The 22,450-nt window shown below is 43.5% G+C and overlaps 1 protein-coding gene and 1 long non-coding RNA gene across 5 annotated transcripts; one reads left to right on the top strand and one right to left on the bottom strand.

Annotated features, from left to right (window-relative positions):
* Nucleotides 1–563: 563 nt before the first annotated feature.
* sgms2a (sphingomyelin synthase 2a) lies at nucleotides 564–22,382 on the top strand. Of its 3 annotated transcripts, none has more exons than XM_042318935.1 (6): nucleotides 564–843; nucleotides 13,107–13,714; nucleotides 14,119–14,236; nucleotides 16,366–16,519; nucleotides 17,121–17,182; nucleotides 21,803–22,382. In XM_042318935.1, the coding sequence occupies exons 2-6, from the start codon at nucleotides 13,260–13,262 to the stop codon at nucleotides 21,986–21,988; spliced, it is 975 nt and encodes a 324-aa protein (XP_042174869.1). In that variant the 5' UTR covers nucleotides 564–843; nucleotides 13,107–13,259; the 3' UTR covers nucleotides 21,989–22,382. The 3 variants fall into 3 exon arrangements, with proteins under 3 accessions (XP_042174869.1, XP_042174866.1, XP_042174867.1); XM_042318932.1 differs by having other exon boundaries at nucleotides 575–843; nucleotides 17,121–17,287; XM_042318933.1 differs by lacking the exon at nucleotides 564–843 and adding an exon at nucleotides 7,488–7,509 and having other exon boundaries at nucleotides 17,121–17,287.
* LOC121846099 lies at nucleotides 12,416–21,804 on the bottom strand. Of its 2 annotated transcripts, XR_006083007.1 has the most exons (3): nucleotides 21,669–21,804; nucleotides 20,449–21,483; nucleotides 12,416–13,029 (listed from the first exon to the last, which is right to left on the bottom strand). It is a non-coding gene; the product is annotated as an uncharacterized LOC121846099 (long non-coding RNA). The 2 variants fall into 2 exon arrangements; XR_006083006.1 differs by lacking the exon at nucleotides 12,416–13,029 and having other exon boundaries at nucleotides 19,705–21,483.
* Nucleotides 22,383–22,450: the final 68 nt, after the last annotated feature.

Below are 22,450 nucleotides of genomic sequence, written 5' to 3'. Positions count from 1 at the left end.
TCATAAAAAAATACATACAAAATATTATCCAACATATAAAACAATTATCGTAAAGACAGAGTTGATTACAAAACATTAAAAGCAATCTGTGAAGAATTGCACTGTAAACTTAAACTTGTAGCCGACTAAATGTTGCATATGGTTGGCCCTGTAGTTTGCTTCTTTGGAAAACGCCTAACCCCACATCAAAGAAAGAAGTGTGATGATAGGCTATGTACTTATCCAATGTCCTCATTACAGAACAGACCTGGGAATAAATAGCCTATTTTTCTTAATCATCATGCAGGCCTAGTTGGCTAAGACTAGGCTTTACCTCTTTTGAAGCGTGAACAATCTGCCTTAAATAGAGCATGTTTATTTCTTAGATGTTTTGTATGAGAGTTAAAAATATAAATATTTTTTTAAATAAATTGAATTGCAATCAAATATCCAGTTGTATACATTGTAGTCCTAATTCATTATGGGAAGTTAGAAAAAGATTGAAATGCATATCTTGCACTTCAAAATGCTATGCAATATATCTTTGAATGGGTGGGAATTGGAAGGTTGCTTTATCATGTCTATCACCTCTGGTCAGGGAAAACAATTGTATGCTTGCTATTAAATAATCTTTATACAAAGGAGTGGGCAGGTACGTAAATAAGTGATGTTTTTGGCGACAGTTTCTGCAGCTGACTGTAGGCTAAGGCTGTACAGTAATACAGAGAGGGGGTGGACCACTGTATGTTTGCATATGGGAGGAGCGCACGCTCAAAGACAGAGTTCATTTCAGCCATGTAAACATTAGGAGTTTGATCGCTGAAAGAACAAGGCGCACAACTGGAGAGGATCCCAAAAAGACAGGTAGGTTGATAAACGTTATGCTCTATATAAAATGAATTATAACCAAATGCACGTATGCTAGGCTACTAAATAGCCTAGAGTGAATTGCATCATATGGAATGAATATTACAACGTGTGAAGATAATTATTGTGATCTAGGTTGGTATCGCCAATTTATGTTACGTTGCCAGTAGGTCACGTCATTGTAGTTCGACAACAAAATACGTTTTTCTTTCATTCACTGTATAGCCTATAGTCATGGACAGTTCCAAATAGCCTAGTTTCCAAATTAAAACATGATCTTTCACAATATTAAATTAGCAAGCAAAGATGCCTCAGTGGTGAAAGAATACTAGCCTAATACTGTGCACGAAATGATGATATCATGTGAAGATACTTTATTAGAGCCAAGAGAACAGGTTCGTTATCATTCATTGGCAGCATGACGTGGAACAGGAAATACTGTAGACAAGGCACACTTCTACAGGTGATATGTTCTTTTTGAACGTCTAAACTATGCTAACTATACAGTATTTTAATAGAATACGTTTAATTTACAAGCCAATGACGTAGGCTACAGTAGATGTTCAAATGTTTCTTAATCTAATTACATTACATTAATCCAATACCGGCCCATTTCCAATTGCAGCAGGTCTCTGAAAGTCTGGAAATGGCCTTCCATTGAGTTACAAGAGACAGAACAGCTCATGGAACCCTTAAAATTATAATGACTATTTCCATGGTGGAACCCTCACCTCACCCTGGTGCCCCTTTTAGAACATGGTGGTAAGTGAAGGTGGGGGGTGCTGTGTCCTACTAACTAACCAGGGCTGTTCCTGAAAAGTAAATGTTAAATGTGGAGACCTGCTGCTCAGCACACAGACACACCCCCGCCGCAGCGCCCTGTAATCCTGGAACCCAGGCAGTCTCCATACCCTGAAATTATCCACCAGGCACCCACCCATGTGTGGCTAAGCCACCAGGGTGTAACAGAGTGGTTTCAGCTGACCGGAGACCTGCCCATGTTGGTCTTCTAAGGGGGAAGGATAAAGTTACTGCTATGTGCTGCCGGTGAATTATTTTTCCATGTAAAAGAGTAGGAACATGCACATGTTATTTGGTCCTATGTCTTGATGGAAGACAGGCTTGAACTTTACAATGCTAATCAAATCAAACTTTATGTCACATGCGCTGAATACAGTGTAGACCTTACCATGAAATGCTTCCTTACAAGCCCTTAACCGACAGTGCAGTTGAAGAGTTAAGAAAATATTTACCAAATAGACTAAAGTAAATAATATATTTTTTAAAGTAACACAATAAGAATAACAATAACGAGGCTATATGCAGGTGGTACCAGTTAGTTGAGGTAATTTGTACATGTAGGTAGGGGTGAAGTAACTACGCATAGATAATAAACAACAAGTTGCAGCAATGTACAACAGGGAGGAGGGGGGGGGGTCAATGAAAATAGTCTGGTGGCCATTTTATTAAATGTTCAGCATTCTTATGGCTTGGGGGTAGAAGCTGTTGAGGAGCCTTTTGGTCCTAAACTTGATGCTCCGGTACCGCTTGCTGTACACTAACAGAGAAAACAGTCTATAACTTGGGTGACTGGAGTCTCTGACAATTTTATGGGCTTTCCTCTGACACCGCCAAGTATATAGGTCCTGGACAGTAGGAAGCTTGGCCCCAGTGATGTACTGGGCTTTATGCATTACCCTTGTAGCGCCTTACGTTCAGATAACGAGCAGTTGCACATACCAGACGGTAATGCAACCTGTCAGGATGCTCTCGATGGTGCAGCTGTAGAACTTTTTGAGTATCTGGGGACACATGCCAAATCTTTTCTGTCTCCTGAGGGCAAAAAGGTTTTGTTGTGCTCTCTTCACAACTGTCTTGGTATGTTTGGACCATGATAGTTCGTTGGTGATGTGGACACCAAGGAACTTGAAACTCTCGACCTGCTCCACTACTGCCCTGTCAATATTAATGGGGGCCTGTTCCGCCCACCTTTTCCTGTAGTCCACGATCAGCTCCTTTGTTTTGCTCACATTGAGGGAGAGGTTGTTGTCCTGGCACCACACTACCAGTTCTCTGACGTCCTCCCTATAGGCCGTCTCATCATTGTCGGTGATCAGGCCTACCACTGTTGTGTCGTCAGCAAACTTAATGGTGTTGGAGTCATGTTTGGCCATGCAGTCACGGGTGAACAGGGAGTACAGAAGGGGACTAAGTACACACCCCTGAGGGGCCCCAGTCAGGAAGTCCAGGATCCAGTTGCAGAGGGAGGTGTTTAGTCCCAGAGTCCTTAGCTTAGTGATGAACTTCGTGGGCACTATGGTGTTGAACGCTGAGCTGTAGTCAATGAACTGCATTTTCACATAGGTGTTCCTTTTGTCCAGGTGGGAAAGGGCAGTGTGGAGTGCAATTGAGATTGCGCCATCTGTGGATCTGTTGGTGCGGTATGCGAATTGGAGTGGGTCTAGGGTGTCCGGGAGGATGCTGTTGATGTGAGCCATGACCAGCCTTTCAAAGCACTTCATGGCTACGGACATGAGTTCTATGGGTCGGTAATCATTTAGGCAGGTTACCTTCGCTTCCTTGGGCACAGGGACTATGGTGGTCTGCATGAAACATGTAGGTATTACAGACTCAGTCAGGGAGAGGTTGAAAATGTCAGTGAAGACACTTGACAGTTGGTCTGCGCATGCTTTGAGTACACGTACTGGTAATCCGTCTGGCCAGCGGCTTTGTGAATGTTGACCTGTTTAAAGGTTTTTTCACATCGGCTACCGAGAGCATTATCACACAGTCATCCAGAACAGCTGGTGCTCTCGTGCATGCTACTGTGTTGCTTGCCTCGAAGCGAGCATAAAAAGCATTTAGCTCATCTGGTAGGCTCGCGTCTGGGTTTCCCTTTGTTGTCTGTAATAGTTTTCAAGCCCTGCCACATCTGATGAGCGTCAGAGCCAGTGTAGTAGGATTCAATCTTAATCCTGAATTGACGCTTTGCTTGTTTGATGGTTCGTCTGAGAGCATAGCAGGATATTCTTGCGTACAGTCACTGGGAACAACGTTATCAATGGACATATTGATGAAGCCGATGACTGAGGTGGGGAACTCCTCAATGCCATTGGATGAATCCTGGAACATATTCCAGTCTGTGCTATCAAAACCGTCCTGTAGTGTAGCAACCTCGTCATCTTACCCTTTCCGTATTGAGCGAGTCACTGGTACTTCCTGCTTTCAGAAGGAATCGTAAGGATAGAATTATGGTAAAATTTGCCAAATGGAGGGCGGGGGAGAGCTTTCTATGCGTCTCTTTGTGTGGAGTAAAGGTGGTCTAGGATTTTTTCCCTCTGGTTGCACATGTGACATGCTGGTAAAAATTTGGTAAACGGATTTAAATTGAGTGAGAAGGAGAGGTATCGGAGAAAGAGAGCGATCACTGCAATAAGAAGAAGACTCAATGATTAAGAGCTCAAATCTAAGAAAATTGAAGAAGGCAAAGTAAATGTGGAAATGTGGGTTGTTTCTAAAAATGTCTTATTAACAGACAACGATATGTCAATATTCCTCTGTTAGGCAGTACCTCATATTGATTACTGTGCATTTATCTATTCACTGACTGAACTTGATTTAAATCAACCGCATTGATTGGACAGTGGGAAAGGACATACACTGATTCCTGACCTGCCATCATTCATCCCATTATTGTGTGCTGTGCCATAAAGCCTTCACAGTGTATGTAAACCACTGTCTAAAAATGCATAATTAACTGCTCTCACATAAACATACATACATATTTTCGAACCTGCATTTAGCATCATATTCCACTTAGAGCTCCCCATAAAATGTCTCCTCAAATATGATGATGATTGCTTTCCAAACGTTTCTAAACTAAACTGCAAAGCTCTTGAATAGTGTATGTTTCTTTCTCTGTGGGAGCAGTGTGTGTTTGTGTGTGTGTGTGTGTGTGTGTGTGTGTGTGTGTGTGTGTTTAACTGTGTGTGTTTAACTATCCTCAATTGGAGACATTTTGCCACTCCCCACAAGGAAAAATGCTATTTTAGGGGTGGTTAGGGTTACAATTGGGGTTAGAATTAAGGTTAGTGTTAGGGGTTATGTTGAGGGTTAGGTATAGTTTTAGGGTTGGGGTTAGGGGTTAGGTATAGTTTTAGGGTTAAGGTTAGGGGTTAGGGAAAATAGTATTCTGGATGGGACTCTTCACTATGATGAGCTCTGATCTCCACAGGGGCGAGTCACTTCTGGTACTGACTCTGCTTTATTTTTAACCCTCCCTTTGATGGTGAATCTGACTAAAGAACTGGACAGATGTCATATAACATGTCATTATGTGGGACCCAAAATGGTGGCCGCAGTTTCACGACTCCTCTAGAGTAAAATACAGCTTTCATGGCAACTGGGGCGGCTCCTCTAGAAATAGCTAGTATAGCTAACATGAGGAGAGTGGAGTGCCATCCATTACTCAGTCTGTGAGCATGTGGGATAGGTTTGGCTGCCAGTTTTTCCCATCACCACCCATCCCTGTAGACTCAGAGAGAGAACTGGGTGCAGCAGTAGGGACTGCTGGAAAACAGGCTTTGCTGTGCACACAGCTGGGAGGACCAGTGGAAAACTAGTCTGGTGGAGAGGCTATCTGTTGACCTGCAGGTCAGTACACAGTACAGTCATGCAGAGGACACCATTGAAAAGAAATATCTCCAATCTCATCTGAAAAATATTAGTTACAGTAAATACGAATAGAAATAAATTATAGACTTATATCCACACCTTTACTTACTCATACAAGCCCTGTAGCATATTTTAGCTCTTATGATGCTCTCTGCACTGTCTGTAACCTTGAGAGAGCATTGAGGGACCTGCCATTGATTGATAGCCTTGAGTGAAGCATCAAAACAGTATTGGCCTCAGCGCTACAGAAGGAGAGGAGACAGAGAAGGCTTCTTGACAAGGACATGTTGCCTTTGATGTGGTTACTTGTCTATATCATTTACTGATATAGGATTCCTAATAGAGCTTTGTTCAGAGAGCAACAGTCAGGACCGTAGTTATTGGTTTACAGCCATACTCTCAGAAGTTTGTTACATAAGAGAAAGCGAAACATCTGTGAGTCAGGAAGGTGGTGTTCTGTCCGAAACTTGCTGATTGTGGTGACCCGTGGAATGTTGTCCCACTCCTCGTCAATGGCCGTGCGAAGTTGCTGGATATTGGCAGGAACTGGAACACGTTGTCGTACATGTCAATCCAGAGGATCCCAAACATGATCAATGGGTGACATGTCTGGTGAGTAGACAGGCCATGGAAGAACAGGGACATTTTCAGCTTCCAGGAATTGTGTACAGATCCTTGCTACATGGGGCCATGAGTTATCATGCTGAAACAAGAGGTGATGGCGGTGGATGAATGGCACGACAATGGGCCTCAGGATCTCGTCACGGTATCTCTGTGCATTCAAATTGCCATCTAAAAAACGCAATTGTGTTCATTGTCTCTAGCTTATGCCTGTCCATACCTTAACCCCACCGCCACCATGGCGCACTCTGTTCACAACGTTGACATCAGCAAACCGCTCGCCTATACGACGCCATACACATGATCTGTGGTTGTGAGGCCGGTTGGACATGCAATGCTATTTTAGAGAATTTGGCAGGAGGCGGCGACTTATGATAGAGAAATGAACATTCAATTATCTGGCAACAGCTCTGGTAGACATTCTTGCAGTCAGCATGCCAATAGCACACTCCCTCAAACCTTGATACATGGGTTGTGTGACAAAACTGCACATTTTAGAGTGAAATTGTATTTTCCCCAGCACAAGGTGCACCTGTGTAATGTTTAATCAGCTTTGTGATATGCCACACCTGTCAGGTGGATGGATTATCTTGGCAAAAAGAAATGCTCACTAAGAATAGGGTTGAAATACAAATTTGTGGAACATTTTTGAGAGAAATAAGCTTTATGTGCGCATTGACCATTTCTGAGATCTCGGGGTGCGGCAGGTAACTTAGTGGTTAGAGCGTTGGACTAGTAACCGAAAGGTTGCAAGATTGAATCCCTGAGCTGATAAGGTAAAATCTGTTGTTCAGCACCTGAACAGGCAGTTAACCCACTCACTGTTCCTAGGCCGTCATTGAAAATAAGAATTTGTTCTTAACTGACTTGACTAGTTAAATAAAGGTTAAAAAAATGAATTCAGCACAACACGTTGCATTTCTATATTTTTGTTCAGTATAAGATGCATTTTGGAAGCCGGAGATGCACTCGCACCTTTTAAAAGGCGGCAGAAGCTTGTGAAGTGCAGGAGAATAGAAAAGGGCCATTCCTGAAGTCCTCTCACATCATGAACTGAAAAGAGGTAGAGAGCATGAACAGGCAGAGATTATCCCCATTTAAAGTACATTTTACTGGCATCCTTTTTGGTCCATGTCTCCTGTATTGGAATAGTGGAATACTATACCATGCTGTGTTGCGTTCTCTTCCTTTTTACTATACCACTCCGTGTTGTGTCGTGCCTAAGAACAGCCCTTAGTTGTGGTATATTGCTTAATAATTTTAGCTGTGGTATATTACTTAATAATTTTCTCTTTCAGTGTTGCTGTTGGGGCGATTTTCCCCGGTGAATGAAACCATGTTTTGTACTGTCGGGTCAATCTGCCTAAGGTAAAGTTACGACACCACCGTACAGTTCTTTAAACAGTACACTAGAAGGCTCAGTTGGAGCACCAGGATGCAGCCTATTTCGGGTCAGGTGCAAAGTACTCTACTTTGCTATTCAAATTCTGTGAGTAGCCCTCTCTTCTGAGGGACCTGTTCATATCAGTTTGGAAATTGTATCTAGGGTGGGTAGATAGGCAGCATGTGGACTGTGTTGGCCTAACCATTTGGTATTTTATTAGGATCCCCATTAGCCGGTGCAAAAGTTGCAGCAACACATGAAACATGACATAATACAGAACATTTAATAGACAAGAACAGTTCAAGAACAGAACTACATCAATTTGAAAACCATACATAAAATTGTGCAGTGCTTCCACCTAGTGGGTAAAATACCTCTAAGAACATGGTCCACCTACGGAAATATAACATGCCTCTACAGTATATGAAACAACACAATCTATTCCTTTTAACTTAAGAATAAACACAATCACAAGGTAAAGTTCAGAATTATTATTCCTCCATTTCCTGTATCTCCTAACGTCCATGCAAGGCGGACGACACAAGCTAAGTGACATGGTGTTCAGTGAGCAGCTTCTACACTGTAATTACTTGAGGCAGTCTTGCAGAACATATAGTCTATACATGTGAAGTCTCAGGTTACACACACACACACTTTGCTCTTTGGCCGTGTGAATCTCGCAGGTACACTGGAGCCTCCCTATACTAAGACTGTCATCTGTATCTGTGATAGAAGATACCAACTCCGTGGTCTCAGACATCCATCCACCCCCTGGCTGAATATTTCATTTGTAGTAGGCCTTGGAGTCAGAGGTTATACTTAGCTTAGGACTCTTCAATCAAGCCAGATGCCCTCACTTTGAGAGCTGGATAAGCAATGGGCTGGGCTCTCTTTTCTTAGCTCAAAGAAACCTCAAAGTACAGTGCAGTCGGTGTAATGTGTCTATGCATTGTGTGTGTTTGAACATGTGTGCATGCATGGTATAGAGTGTGTGTGTGTGTCTTTTACCTGGAGTGTCAGCTGGTACAATGGGATTGTGTGTTCTTGTGCATTGGGACAAAGCCCCCCTGATTGGTGTCCTCCCTTTATGAGAGAGAGTCCATAGGTTCTAAATCATTCCCACAGACACCCCTCTCTCTCTCTCTCTCTCTCTCTCTCCCTCCCATCTGTCTACCTCTCTCCCTATTCTCTTTCCCTTTCTCTCTCTACCCATCTATGTCTACCTCCCTCTGTCTCTCCTTCCCTCTTCTCTCTCTTTGTTTACTTCCTCCTCTCTACCTATTATCTCTCTCTACCTCTCCACTCTGGCTCTTTTTTCCCTCTTCCTCTCTAATTCTTCCCTCTCTCTGCTCTCTCAAGTCTCAGACCTAGCCTACAGTACAGTGACAGTCTGTCCAGCCAGCACACTTCATACAGCAACTACATACAGATGTACTACATGCATCTCCCAACCAATCGCCATTTCCTGTATCTCCTAACATCCATGCAAGGTGGACGACACAAGCCATGTGACATGGTGTTCAGTGAGCAGCTTCTACACTGTAACTACTTGAGGCAGTCTTGCAGAACATATAGTCTATACAGTGAAGCCTGCATTTGGACCGCTCCTGGCAGCTGGGGATATAGAGAGGAGGCTGGGTATATAATCTCAGGCAGGGGAGGACAGAAAGAGAACTACGTTGCCGTGGCGGAGCTATAAATGGTTTGATCAGCGTTCCAGATCCTCCTTGACAGAAGAACAAACTTGCAGTCAAATAAAAGCCCCAGGCCTGGGTTCAAATACTATTTGAAATCTTTCAAATACTTTTGAGTGTTTGCTCTAGTCTGCCTGGAATGCCAGGTGGATGGGGTTTGTAGTTTTTGGACTATTCTATTGGTCCATTAAGCCATGCAAGGTCAATTAACCACAAATAAACCAATAGTGTTTCAAATAGTATTTGAACTCAGGTCTGAGAAGTAGGCTGTCTGGTGCAATTGTCAGAGTCCCCAAAATAAGAGCCTTCAAGGAGTAAATGAGCCAGTGCTTCTGGGAAATATCCAACTACAAAAAGTTAAAATAAACACTCACGTCAACACCCTAGAGTAGCCTGCAGTTGTAAACACCACAAAGAGCATTTTGATAAAAGGATGATTTAAGCTGATACAGCCAGGAATGACTAGTACAGTAAACTCTATCTCCTTAATTTACTAATCCTACATATAAAGAGTAGTGGAATCACAGTAAACATCTTGAAGTTTCCACCACCTCCCTGCTCATCATTCTAATCCTACATATAAAGAGTAGTGGAATCACAGTAAACATCTGGAAGTTTCCACCACCTCCCTGCTCATCATCATCCTAATCCTAAATCATCATTATGGAGCCATGGCTTTTCATGTACTAATGTTCTATTGCATTAAAGCAAACCAGCAGCCTTGCTTAGGCTACATTCTGAAAACTTTTGGGGAAGTGATTCCTATTTTGGTTCTGGCATCATCCCTGGACTACCTATTTAGAGAAACGACAATTTGTTTTTTTTGCCTGGAAGGTTGGCAGGTTTTTTGGGGAAAAAATGTGGTATTTAAACCCAAACTATTTAAATCACAGGACAGGAGCTGATAGTTGAAGAGTTGGCAATGAAAGGGACATACAGATATAGGATTTGCTAGTTTGATATTTTATTTTATTTCATCTTTATTTAACCAGGTTAGCTAGTTGAGAACAAGTTCTCATTTACAACTGCGACCTGGCCAAGATAAAGCAAAGCAGTGTGACCCAACAACAACACAGACTTACATGGAATAAACAAGCGTACAGTCAATAACACAATAGAAAAAAAAGAAAGTCTATATACAGTGTGTGCAAATGGCATGAGGAGGTAAGGCAATAAATAGGCCATAGAAGCAAAGTAATTACAATTTAGCAGATTAACACTGGAGTGATAGATGTGCAGATGATGATGATGATGATGATGAGCAGATGATGGTGTGTAAGTAGTGATACTGGTGTGCAAAAGAGCAGCAAAGTAAATAAAAACAATATGGGGAGGAGGTAGGTAGAGTGGGTGGGCTATTTACAGATGGACTATGTATAGCTGCAGCGATCGGTTAGCTGCTCAGATAGCTGATGTTTAAAGTTAGTGAGGGAAATGTAAGTCTCCAGCTTCAGCGATTTTTGCAATTCGTCCCAGTCACTGGCAGCAGAGAACTGGAAGGAAAGGTGGCCGAAAGAGGTGTTGGCTTTGGGGATGACCAGTGAGATATACCTGCTGGAGCGTGTGCTACGGGTGGGTGTTGTTATCGTGACCAGTGAGCTGAGATAAGGCGGAGCTTTACCTAGCATAGACTTGTAGATGACCTGGAGCCAGTGGGTCTGGCGATGAATATGTAGCGAGGGCCAGCCGACTAGAGCATACAGGTTGCAGTGGTGGGTGGTATAAGGCGCTTTGGTAACAAAACGGATGGCACTGTGATAGACTGTATCCAGAGTAGAGTATTGGAAGCTATTTTGTAGATGACATCGCCAAAGTCGAGGATTGGTAGGATAGTCAGTTTTATTAGTGTAAGTTTCGCAGAGTGAGTGAAGGCTTTGTTGCGAAATTGAAAGATTTTGGATTGGAGATGTTTGATATGAGTCTGGAAGGAGAGTTTACAGTCTAGCCATACACCTAGGTATTTGTAGTTGTCCACGTGTTCTAGGTCAGAACCGTCCAGAGTAGTGATGCTAGTCAGGCGGGTGGATGCGGGCAGCGAACGGTTGAAAGCATGTATTTGGTTTTGCCAGAGTTTAAGAGCAGTTAGAGGCCACGGAAGGAGTGTTGTATGGCATTGAAGCTCGTTTGGAGGTTGGTTAACACAGTGTCCAAAGAAGGGCCAGATGTATACAGAATGGTGTCGTCTGCGTAGAGGTGGATCAGGGAATCACCAGCAGCAAGAGCGAGGTCGTTGATATATACAGAGAAAAGAGTCGGCCCGAGAATTGAACCCTGTGGTACCCCTATAGAGACTGCCAGAGGTCCGGACAACAGGCCCTCCGATTTTACACATGTAACTCTAACTGCAAAGTAGTTGGTGAACCAGGCGAGGTAGTCATTTGAGAAACCAAGGCTATTGAGTCTGCCAATACGAATACGGTGATTGACAAAGTTAAAAGCCTTGGCCAGGTCGATGAAGACGGCTGCACAGTACTGTCTTTTATCGATGGCGGTTATGATATCGTTTAGTACCTTGAGCGTGGCTGAGGTGCACCCGTGACCGGCTCGGAAACCGGATTGCACAGCGGAGAAGGTACGGTGGGATTCAAATGGTCAGTGATCTGTTTATTAACTTGGCTTTCAAAGACTTTAAAAGGCAGGGCAGGATGGATATAGGTCTGTAACACTTTGGGTCTAGAGTGTCACCCCCTTTGAAGAGGGGGATGACCGCAGCAGCTTTCCAATCTTTAGGGATCTCGGAAGAAATGAAAGAGAGGTTGAACAGACTGGTAATAGGGGTTGCAACAATGGCGGTGGATAATTTTAGAAAGAGAGGGTCCAGATTGTTGTTGGCTGGGGTTGGAGTAGCCAGGAGGAAAGCATAGCCAGCCGTAGAGAAATGCTTATTGAAACGTTTGATTATCATGGATTTATCGGTGGTGACCGTGTCACCTAGCCTCAGTGCAGTGGGCAGCTGGGAGGAGGTGCTCTTATTCTCCATGGACTTTATAGTGTCCCAAAACTGGAGTTAGAGCTACAGGATGCAAATTTCTGTTTGAAAAAGCTAGCCTTTGCTTTCCTGACTGACTGTGTGTATTGGTTCCTGACTTCCCTGAACAGTTGCATATCGCGGGGACTATTCGATGCTATTGCAGTACGCCACAGGATGTTTTTGTGCTGGTCAAGGGCAGGCAGGTCTGGAGTGAACCAAGGGCTATATCTGTTCTTAGTTCTACATTTTTTGAAAGGGGCATGCTTATTTAAGATGGTGAGGAAATGACTTTTAATATATAGTAGGATATAGCAGGAAGATAATCCTGCAGCAACAGGACATTTGAATTATTATGTGGATTATATTTAATGGAAATGTTTGTAGGTTTTGATACATTTTTTTGATGGGCAGAATCATGTCTGAAACTTCAAATTGGGAATTACAAATTTCAGAAGCCATTTTTAACCTCAAATATACTGCACATTTTAAATGTCCTGCATTGCAGGAATGTTCTCCTGCAACAGAGTGATCAGATTAAGATCCTACATATGTAGCCTACTAGCATTTCGCAATGATGACTTCCTTGACATCTGGTATTATTAATTAGTATCTCAGTTTACAACTGTCCTTTTGCTCATGGAATGGTGGTGGATATTAGTGTACTGTCCGGCTGCTTGTTGTTAACTGAAGAATGAGAAGAGGTTGTCATGAGTTTCCAACAGACATGTCTGTCTCCAGCCAAATTGAAGACAATGAGGGAACATTAGCCAGTAATTACCCACAGATAGGCATTCCATCCTTCCATTACGGCTCAAGTCTCTCCCAGTGTCTTCTTTCTCCTGCAGGAAACAAGCACACAGTAAACACCTTTTGAACCAAAATGAAACTGAAATCCTAACCTCTTGTTCTTCTTCAGGGGGAAGACATCTTTGCCTCAGTCAAACCAAATACAGTAGGCCCAACAACAAGGACTAATTCCTATTTATCCAGGGCCCTCAGAGGCACTAGCTGACTTTGGGTGAACCAGAGAGCTCTTCATTGGTGTGTGGACAGTAGACAGTGTTGGACCATGGCACTCGTGGACCCGACTGCATCCCATCTGGACCCAGGCATGGATGGTGAGAGTGGGGTCCTCGCCAGTGTCTTTGGGGTCCTCCCCAACGCCAACTGCCCCAAACACGGGCAAAACACTCCGGAGGACACGAAACGATGCCTACGCAAGGTCATCGGGCACCACAGGGACTACGTCAAGATCTCGCTGCCCGACGCCAAGGGCAACCGGCTGCCCACGGAATGGTGGAAGACGGCCATCGCGTTCTTCTACGCCATCTTCAACCTGGTCCTGACCACCGTGGTCATCACGGTCGTCCACGAGAGGGTCCCGGAGAAGGAGAACAGCCCGCCACTGCCCGATAAGTTCTTTGACTACATCGACCGGGTGAAGTGGGCGTTCACGGTCACCGAGATCAACGGCATGCTCCTGGTGGGAATCTGGGTTATACAGTGGCTTTTCCTCAGATACAAGTAAGAGAACGGTTATCTTGGGATATCTGTGTCAAAGGCTATCCCCATGTATGTGAAATTCTAACCAGACTATACAGCATTCAGGTTTAACAGTATAAGACAGTGATTGTAGGCTATATGAAGTGCTACGGTATGCTGAACATGACATTTTCATTATTATTATGTCACAGGAGGTTAGTGGCACGTTAATTGGGGAGGAATTAATTGGGGAGGTGGAATGGTATCAAATACATCGAACACATGGTTGGATGCCATTCTATTGGCTCCGTTCCAGCCATTATTATGAGCCGTCCTCCCCTCAGCAGCCTCCACTGTTCTATGTCCAAGAGAAATGTTCCACAGCCCTTTTAACAGTGGCCTGTTTGATGACATCATTTATTTTCCCTTTGTGTGTTTGTTTCCAGGTCGATTGCAGGTCGGAGGTTCTTCTTCCTGATTGGCACCCTCTACCTATACCGCTGCGTCACCATGTACATCACAACCCTTCCTGTACCCGGCAATCACTTCACCTGTGCCCCCAAGGTGTGTGTGTGTGTGTGTGTGTGTCAGCTGTGGCATGTGAACCACGTCCTGCCGTGATCTCATCCTGGCTCCCTCCAGAACTCATATCGATCTGCCTGCCATGCTCAATAGCTGCTCATAAAAAAGCCATTTTGGATTCGAACCCTGGAGACACAAACATTATCGCATCCGGTCTTGAGTTCGATTGGAAATATATGCCCCAGTGAATCAAGGTTTTCTGGGTATTGTGGTACAGTGATCTGATGGGAGAAAGATGACGACACTGGCGAGTTTAAATGCAATTTCAGTGGATAGGTACAATTCTATCCATTAACACAGGCTCATATTAACACTTCCAAACATTTACAAGTGAAGTCGGAAGTTTACATACACCTTAGCCAAATACATTTAAACTCAGTTTTTCACAATTCCTAACATTTAATCCTGGTAAGAATTCCCTATTTTAGGTCAGTTAGGATCACTACCACCCACTGGGAATGTGAAATGTCAGAATAATAGTAGAGAGAATTATTTCTTTCAGCTTTTATTTATTTCATCACATTCCCAGTGGGTCAGAAGTTTACATACACTCAATTAGTATTTGATAGCATTGCCTTTGTTTAATTGTTTAACTTGGGACAAACATTTCAGGTAGCCTTCCACAAGCTTCCTACAATAAGTTGGGTGAATTTTGACCCATTCCTCCTGACAGAGCTGGTCTAACTGAGTCAGGTTTGTCGGCCTCCTTGCTCGCACATGCTTTTTCAGTTCTGCCCACACATTTTCTATAGGATTGAGGTCAGAGATTTGTGATGGGCACTCCAATACCTTGACTTTGTTGTCCTTAAGCGATTTCGCCACAACTTTGGAAGTATGCTTGGGGTCATTGTCCATTTGGAAGACCCATTTACAACCAAGCTTTAACGTCCTGACTGATGTCTTGAGATGTTGCTTCAATATATCCACATAATCTTCCTCCCTCATGATGCCATCTATTTAGTGAAGTGCACCAGTCCCTCCTGCAGCAAAGCACCCCCACAACATGATGCTGCCACCCCCATGCTTCACATTGGGTTGGTGTTCTTCGGATTGCAAGCCTCCCCTTTTCCCTCCAAACATAACGATGGTCAATATGGCCAAACAGTTCTATTTTTGTTTCATCAGACCAGAGAACATTTCTCCATAAAGTACGATCTTTGTCCCCATGTGCAGTTGCAAACCGCAGTCTGGCTTTTTATGGCAGTTTGGAGCAGTGGCTTCTTCCTTGCTGAGCGGCCTTTCAGGTTATGTTGATATAGGACTCGTTTTACTGTGGATATAGATACTTTTGTACTGGTTTTCTCCAGCATCTTCACAAGGTCCTTTGCTGCTGTTCTGGGATTGATTTGCACTTTTCGCACAAGTATGTTCATCTTTAGGAGGTCTCCTCAGGTCTCCTTCCTGAGCGGTATGACGGCTGCGTGATCCCATGGTGTTTAAACTTGCGTACTATTTGTACAGATGGACATGGTACCTTCAGGCGTTTGGAAATTTCTCCCAAGGATGAACCAGACTTGTGGAGGTCTACAATTCTTTTTCTGAGGTCTTGGCTGATTTCTTTTGACTTTCCCATGATGTCAAGCAAAAAGTCACTGAGTTTGAAGGTAGGCTTTGAAATACATCCACAGGTACACTCCAATTGACTCAAATGATGTCAATTAGCCTATCAGAAGCTTCTAAAGCCATGACATAGTTTTCTGGAATTTCCCAAGCTGTTTAAAGTAGATGTCCTAATTGTTTTAATGACAAACCTAAGTGTATGTAATCTTCCTACTTCAACTGTACGTAATTTAGCAGATGGACTTGTCCAGAGCGATTTACGGTAGCGAGTCCATACTTTTAATATTTTGTTTGTACTGGTCCCCCGTGGGAATCAAACACACAACCCTGGCATTGCAAGTGCCATGCTCTACCAACTGAGCCACATGGGAACATCGTTTGTGTTGCAGTGATGTTACAATTACATTTTGTATAATGTTCTTTATTCCTCTAACTGAAGCTGCTTGTATTGTCTGTCAAGCTAATCTCTCTCTCCTACCTCTTTCTCTCTCACCCCCCCCTCTCTCTTTCTCTCTCTCTCCCCCTATCTCTCCCTCCTATCTCTCTCTCAGCTGTATGGAGACTCTCACGCTAAGATGCAGCGTGTGCTGACGTTGATCTCCGGCGGCGGTCTGTCCATCACCGGCTCCCACCTCATGTGTGGTGACTTCCTCTACAGCGGACACACCGTCATGCTTACCCTCACCTACCTGTTTATTAAAGAGTGTGAGTGCTGGATAAAATATCACACACACACACATCTAAATACTGTTCATTATTGATAACTAACAAGTATATCATATTCTCATCTAGGTTAGATTATCTATTAGGTCAAACAAGGTCCCATAGCTACGGCATCATGATCTCTGAACATTTTCCGGATTATGTAGTAATGTTACCGGGCAGATATACATTTGGTTGATGGAGGGACATTTTCCAGGTGTGGCCTGATCCTCTATTACAGTGTTTCCCAAACCCTGCCCCCCCTCTTCAATAACCAACTCATCATCACGCTTAGATCATTTGAACCAGCTGTGTAGTGCTAGGGCAAAAAAACTAAACGGTCCCCCAAGCGGGGCCCGGGACCGAGTTTGGGAAACCCTGCACTAGTACACGTGTCAAACTAATTCTAAGGGGCTGTCTGTGGGTTTTCACTTCTCTCTTGTCACTAATTAGTAAGGAACTCCCCCTTCACCTGGTTGTCCAGGTCTTAATTGGAAGAAGGACCTCCATGGAATGAGTTTGACAGCCCTGATCTATTACCTTTCTCCTGATTGATGGTTGATGAAATGAAAGAACCTCCTGTGTGTGTTTTTGTCTCGTCCAGACTCCCCGCGGACGTTCTGGTGGTACCACCTGATGTGCTGGCTGCTGGCTGCTGTGGGAGTGGTGTGTATTCTGGTGGCCCACGAACACTACAGTGTGGATGTGGTGGTGGCCTACTTCATCACCTCACGCCTCTTCTGGTGGTACCACACCATGGCCAACGTCCAGGTGACATGCTGACACTGTAGGATCTAGAATGATGCTGATACTAGATATGGTAATGGGGTGGCAGGTAGCCTAGAGGTTAAGAGGGGTAGGCCAGTAACTAAAAGGTTGCTGGTTGGAATACCCAACGTGAAAATCTGTCTGTGTCCTTAAACAAGCCATTTATCCCCTAATTTGCTCCAGTGGCGCCATACTACTTTGGCTGACCCTGCAAAACAACACATTTCACTGCACCTATCTGGTGTATGTGACAATGAAACATCTTCAAAATAAATGACACATTCTCTTCTGGTCATCCAGGTGAGATATTGATCAGTGGAGGCTGCTGAGGGGAGGACGGCTCATAATAATGGCTGGAACGGAACAAATGGAATGCCCTATTCTAGATCACCTATCCACCCATTCCACTCCAGCCATTACCACGAGCCCGTCCTCCCCAATTAAGGTGCCACCAACCTCCTGTGATGTAGATAGAGTAATCGTTTCTCTTCTGGTGGTACCACACCATGGCCAACGTCCAGGTGACATGATACTGTCATGTAGTAGAAGCAGATAGATAATACAGCAGATGAACAGATATGATAAACTAGATTCTTGATGATACAGCAGATGTACTGATACTTTCCAGCAGAAACGGATTACCAGGCTTCAGAACCTTCAAACTCAACTCTGGACCTCGAAACCAGCTCCACTGCATTTTTTCATTGTTCCCCAAAAATCAGGGACTGATTTAGACCTGGGACACCGGGTGTGTGCAATTAATTATCAGGTGGAACAGAAAACCAGCAGGCTCTGGATCTCGTCGGGTCAGAGTTGAATACTGCTGCTTTAGAAACTTCTTTACAAGATGAATTTAATTACACCCACCAGTGAGAATGAGACAAAGTAGAAAAAGTGTCCTTTTTGACAAGTAGCTTGTTCAGTCTCTACTGCTTTCTCTGCAGACCTATTGGTGGATGAGCAACGAAATGCTGACAATACAGCAGTTTAAAAGGCCCAGTGCAGTCAAAAACTTGATTTACCTGTGTTTTATGTATATTGTGACACAGAGGTTGGAATAATATGTGAAATTATGATAATGCCATTGTAATGTAAGAGCTGTTTGAAAAGGCAGGCTGAAATTTCAGGCAATTTTAGTGGGATGTAGTTTTTGCCTGCCTGGTGAAATCACCAGGTGATAAGTTAATAGACCAAGAAGAAATGGTTCCAAACCAAAAGTCCCCACAAGAATAGTAAACAAACAATAATTTGACCAACTGGGGACATGATGTTGGTCCCCACGAGGTCAAATGCTATTTCTAGGGGGGTTAGGGTTAAGGTTTGAATTAGTGTTAGGGTTAGAATTACGTTAAGGGTTTGGGTAAGGAGCTAGGGTTAGGTTTAGGGTTATGAGCTAGGTTTAGGGTAAGAGTACGGGTTAGGGAAAATAGGATTTTTAATGGGACTGAATTGTGTGTCCCACAAGGTTAGCTGTACGTACGTGTATGTGTGTGTGTGTGTGTGTGTGTGTGTGTGTGTGTGTGTGTGTGTGCACGTGCAATGCCAGAAGCACTCACACACACTTCTGAACCACCTACCACAGTGTTTACACGACTGAGTACACCCTCATCCTCATCCATTAGGCCTGGCTAGGATCATGATAGATGGCTCTACCCACCCTGTGAGATTCACCTCAAAAGACGACCGCTTTCTGCATGTTTACATAATGATTAACCTAATGTTAACGTAATGACCTTCATGTTTCAGGGAAATGTTGTGTAAACCTCCCATAGTTCTGTGAATTACAAGTGTGAATGTTTGTTTGATAGCAGTGTCATCACAACGTGTAGGTTATAGAAGTGCTATAATGTGTTGGCATGGTGTTACTCTCTCTGCTGGTCAAAACTAAGACTGCCATCATAATAGGGCCTGGCATTTACTATTACAGCTCCTTCCCTTGTAGTTGTGTCAATTGCCTGACTGTCAATAATTTCATTGATTATTGAATTGCACGAAATGAGATGTTCTACATATCCATATTACTACTGTTGATAAATGTTTATGCCAAAGTCTACCATTGTTTTTGGTTGAAAAGTAGGATTTTAGTCACTTCGTTGTAACAAGGGCCTTGCTGTGCGGCCCTACCAACCCTTCTATGTATTCGTAATGGCCCTTCACGTGAGTTGGGTTTGTTCCTTCGTTCACGTTGTCACTCCCTTATTTCCCGGTCTAGCGTGGGGCCTTGGATAGATGAGTCCTTTATTACTTTATGTTTATAGATTCTTCCTATACTCCCTTACCTTGTGTCTTCTTTTATATATCAATACCTAATAACTAATCTTCTGTTAGTTATTATGCTCGTCAGCTAGTAGTCTCTTGGAAACTAGTATTGTTATATGTATTGACTTTTCCAACGATATATTATTGTCCACACAATGAAATATTCTTTAGTGCAATCACTTTAACCTATAACCAGGGTCACTTTCTGTTCCGTGAGAGTGTCAGAGGCGTTTGCTCTCCAGATCGTTAATCTGGCCTAGTTGTCAAAGTTTCAAGCTTTTATTAAGTCACTCTGTTTTTTGTCTTATACACATTATTACAATTCAATGGTTCTACAGTCCTAATACATCAATAATGCTCAATCAATCCTTAATGCGCTATACTATGCCAGATAATATTGCAAATGTAAATCACTTAACACACTTCTTATAACTCTTAAACAAAGCAAACACCCATATATTTACCTTGAAGCTCTATTCCCTTGGTCCTTCCACTGCTCTTTATAAGAGTAGTCATATTTTGGCCTCCGCTGTTTTATAATACTATAATTTTCTTATTTAGTCCGAATTTCCTATGGTTTTTACTGCCTACTGTTTAGATATTGATTCCCTTTTATCGACCCTCTGCTACTACGAGGCTTACTTATTTCTGGCCTTTTTTAATCTTTCCAAACTGCAATTGTCACTGACACACCAAAGATGGAACTTGTTGCTCCCAAGAGTTCTCTACGCCTCGCGCTGTTGAGGGGTGAAGTTCTCTCTTTCACAACCTTGTTCTCTTATTCTTTTTATGTGGTGTGAGCCTCCAGTGTACAACACAATTCTTAAGATATACCAGTCAATAGTTTGCTCGTGCCTTGATGTCAAAGTAGTCAATACAAACAGAGTATAGTAAAGGTAATTTACCTGGTCTGATGATTCTCTGATGTCCAAATCATATGGGTAGAGGATCATGGCTAGGCACTGATCTCTCCTCCTTTTACACCTCTTTTAGAGGTCAGTTTGGGGGAAAGATGTTCAGGAGTGCCATCTATCTTAACACAGTGTGCCATTACATTATGTCCTTGCCACTTTTCTTTGCCGCGTGCTCAAGATTATGTAGCACTTAGTCCAATGTTAGTTCCTTCAGCACTGATGCCCATAAGTATTCTTCCGTTGGGGCGTTGGTTTGGTAGGTCTGTTCATACCACTCCTCCTCAGTCTTCCTGTAGGTTGGTTCTTGTTTAATGCTCAGTACTTGTAGTTCCTGTGCATTTGGCTCCCTCTGCTGGTCGCATGCTGTTGTGGCAGTTTCTTCTTTTATTCCCCAGTCAATAGTTGGTCTTAGAGCCCATAAATGTGGCTCTGGATCTGGACCGGCCACTGAGGGAGGGGTCTGATCTTTTTTGGCTTTTGCCACACTGGGTAGTAGCCTAGCGGTTAATAGGTTGGACCAGTAACTGAAAGGTGTTGCTGGTTCCATTCCCCTAGCTGACTAGGTGAAATCTGTAGATGTGCCCTTTGTGCAAGGCACTTAACCCTAATTGCTCCTGTAAGTTACTCTTAATAAGAGGATCTGCTAAAAGACAAACAAATTAAAAAGAGGACTATTTATTATGCAGTGAGGCTCTTGTCTTTGTTTGTTGTGCTAATGCTCCCGAGTGGTGCAGCGGTCTAAGGCACTGCACCTCAGTGCAAGAGGCGTCACTACAGTCCCTGGTTCGATTCCAGGCTATATCACATCCGGCCGTGATTTGGAGTCCCATAGGGCGGCGCACAATTGGCCCAACGTTGGCCGGGGTAGGCTGTCATTGTAAATAAGAATTTGTTCTTAACTGACCACCACAGTCAACCTCTGCACCTCCATGATCATGGCCTCTGTGAACGGCAGGCTGCCTTTATCAGTGAGAGACGGGACCCTGTCTGGGCCCACCACTGCATCGATCTCCGCCTGCACCCTCTCTGTGGTGTGAGCGGGTACAAATGACATGGAAAACCTTATTACAAAGCAACGAGCGTTGGGAAACAGGACACTGGATATGTTACACATAGCATTATGATTGGGTACTGTACTACATCATGCAACAAGGAGTTCTCTTTAGGTTCCATTGAACTGGTCCTCCACACCCCTCTTTCTGATGTAGTACCTTGGATATCTGGATACACGACCATGTAGAGCATCATCCACAGCACTGTGTTGGTGGTGGTATCAGTACCAGCGATTTGAAGTCTCCTATGATGTAATGCTCACGTTTAAGTTGTCTGTTGTTTTTGTTGACAGGCCCTGCGGTGCTCGCCCAACAACTACCTCACCAACACCTGGTGGAACCCCGTGTTCAACTTCTTTGAGAGGAACGTGCAGACCCAGGTGCCCTGCTCCTTCTGCTGGCCAATCACCTGGCCCCCTGCCTGCCTTAAGAACTCCTGTAAGAAGTACAGTGCAGTGCAGAGCCTGCGGGAGGAGTAGGGAGAAGGGACCCCAGTTCAGGGTCGTGTTCACCAGGCATTCACCGCCAGTGTTGCTTTGAACACACCAACCTATTTTGGATTCATGCAGTATTTATGCTCTATTATGTGATTTAAAGTATTATGTGAAGGATAGTTGAAGTTTGTGAGGAAATGGTCATATAGGGAAAGTATGTGAGAAGAATAACATAGTCCACATTGGGTCCTTGTGTACTTCACCACTACAATGTATGTTATTTATGAGGTCAGTTTATTTGAAAATGTTCTTTATTCTTGTGAATGTTACTGTAACAAACTCAACTGAAGTCAACATGTTGCGATGTCATGCAGCGCTTTGCCACTGGCTTGCAGCTTTACTCAAAACTCCAACATAAAAATTGAATTTTATAGAGCTATACATTATTACGTTTACATCAATTAGATTTAATGAATATTAAGTACTTTAAAAATATACTTTCCAAAA

Source organism: Oncorhynchus tshawytscha, unplaced genomic scaffold (assembly GCF_018296145.1).
Source record: "Oncorhynchus tshawytscha isolate Ot180627B unplaced genomic scaffold, Otsh_v2.0 Un_contig_5990_pilon_pilon, whole genome shotgun sequence".
Classification (NCBI taxonomy): domain Eukaryota; kingdom Metazoa; phylum Chordata; class Actinopteri; order Salmoniformes; family Salmonidae; genus Oncorhynchus; species Oncorhynchus tshawytscha.
This window is presented reverse-complemented; position numbering and strand designations above follow the sequence as displayed.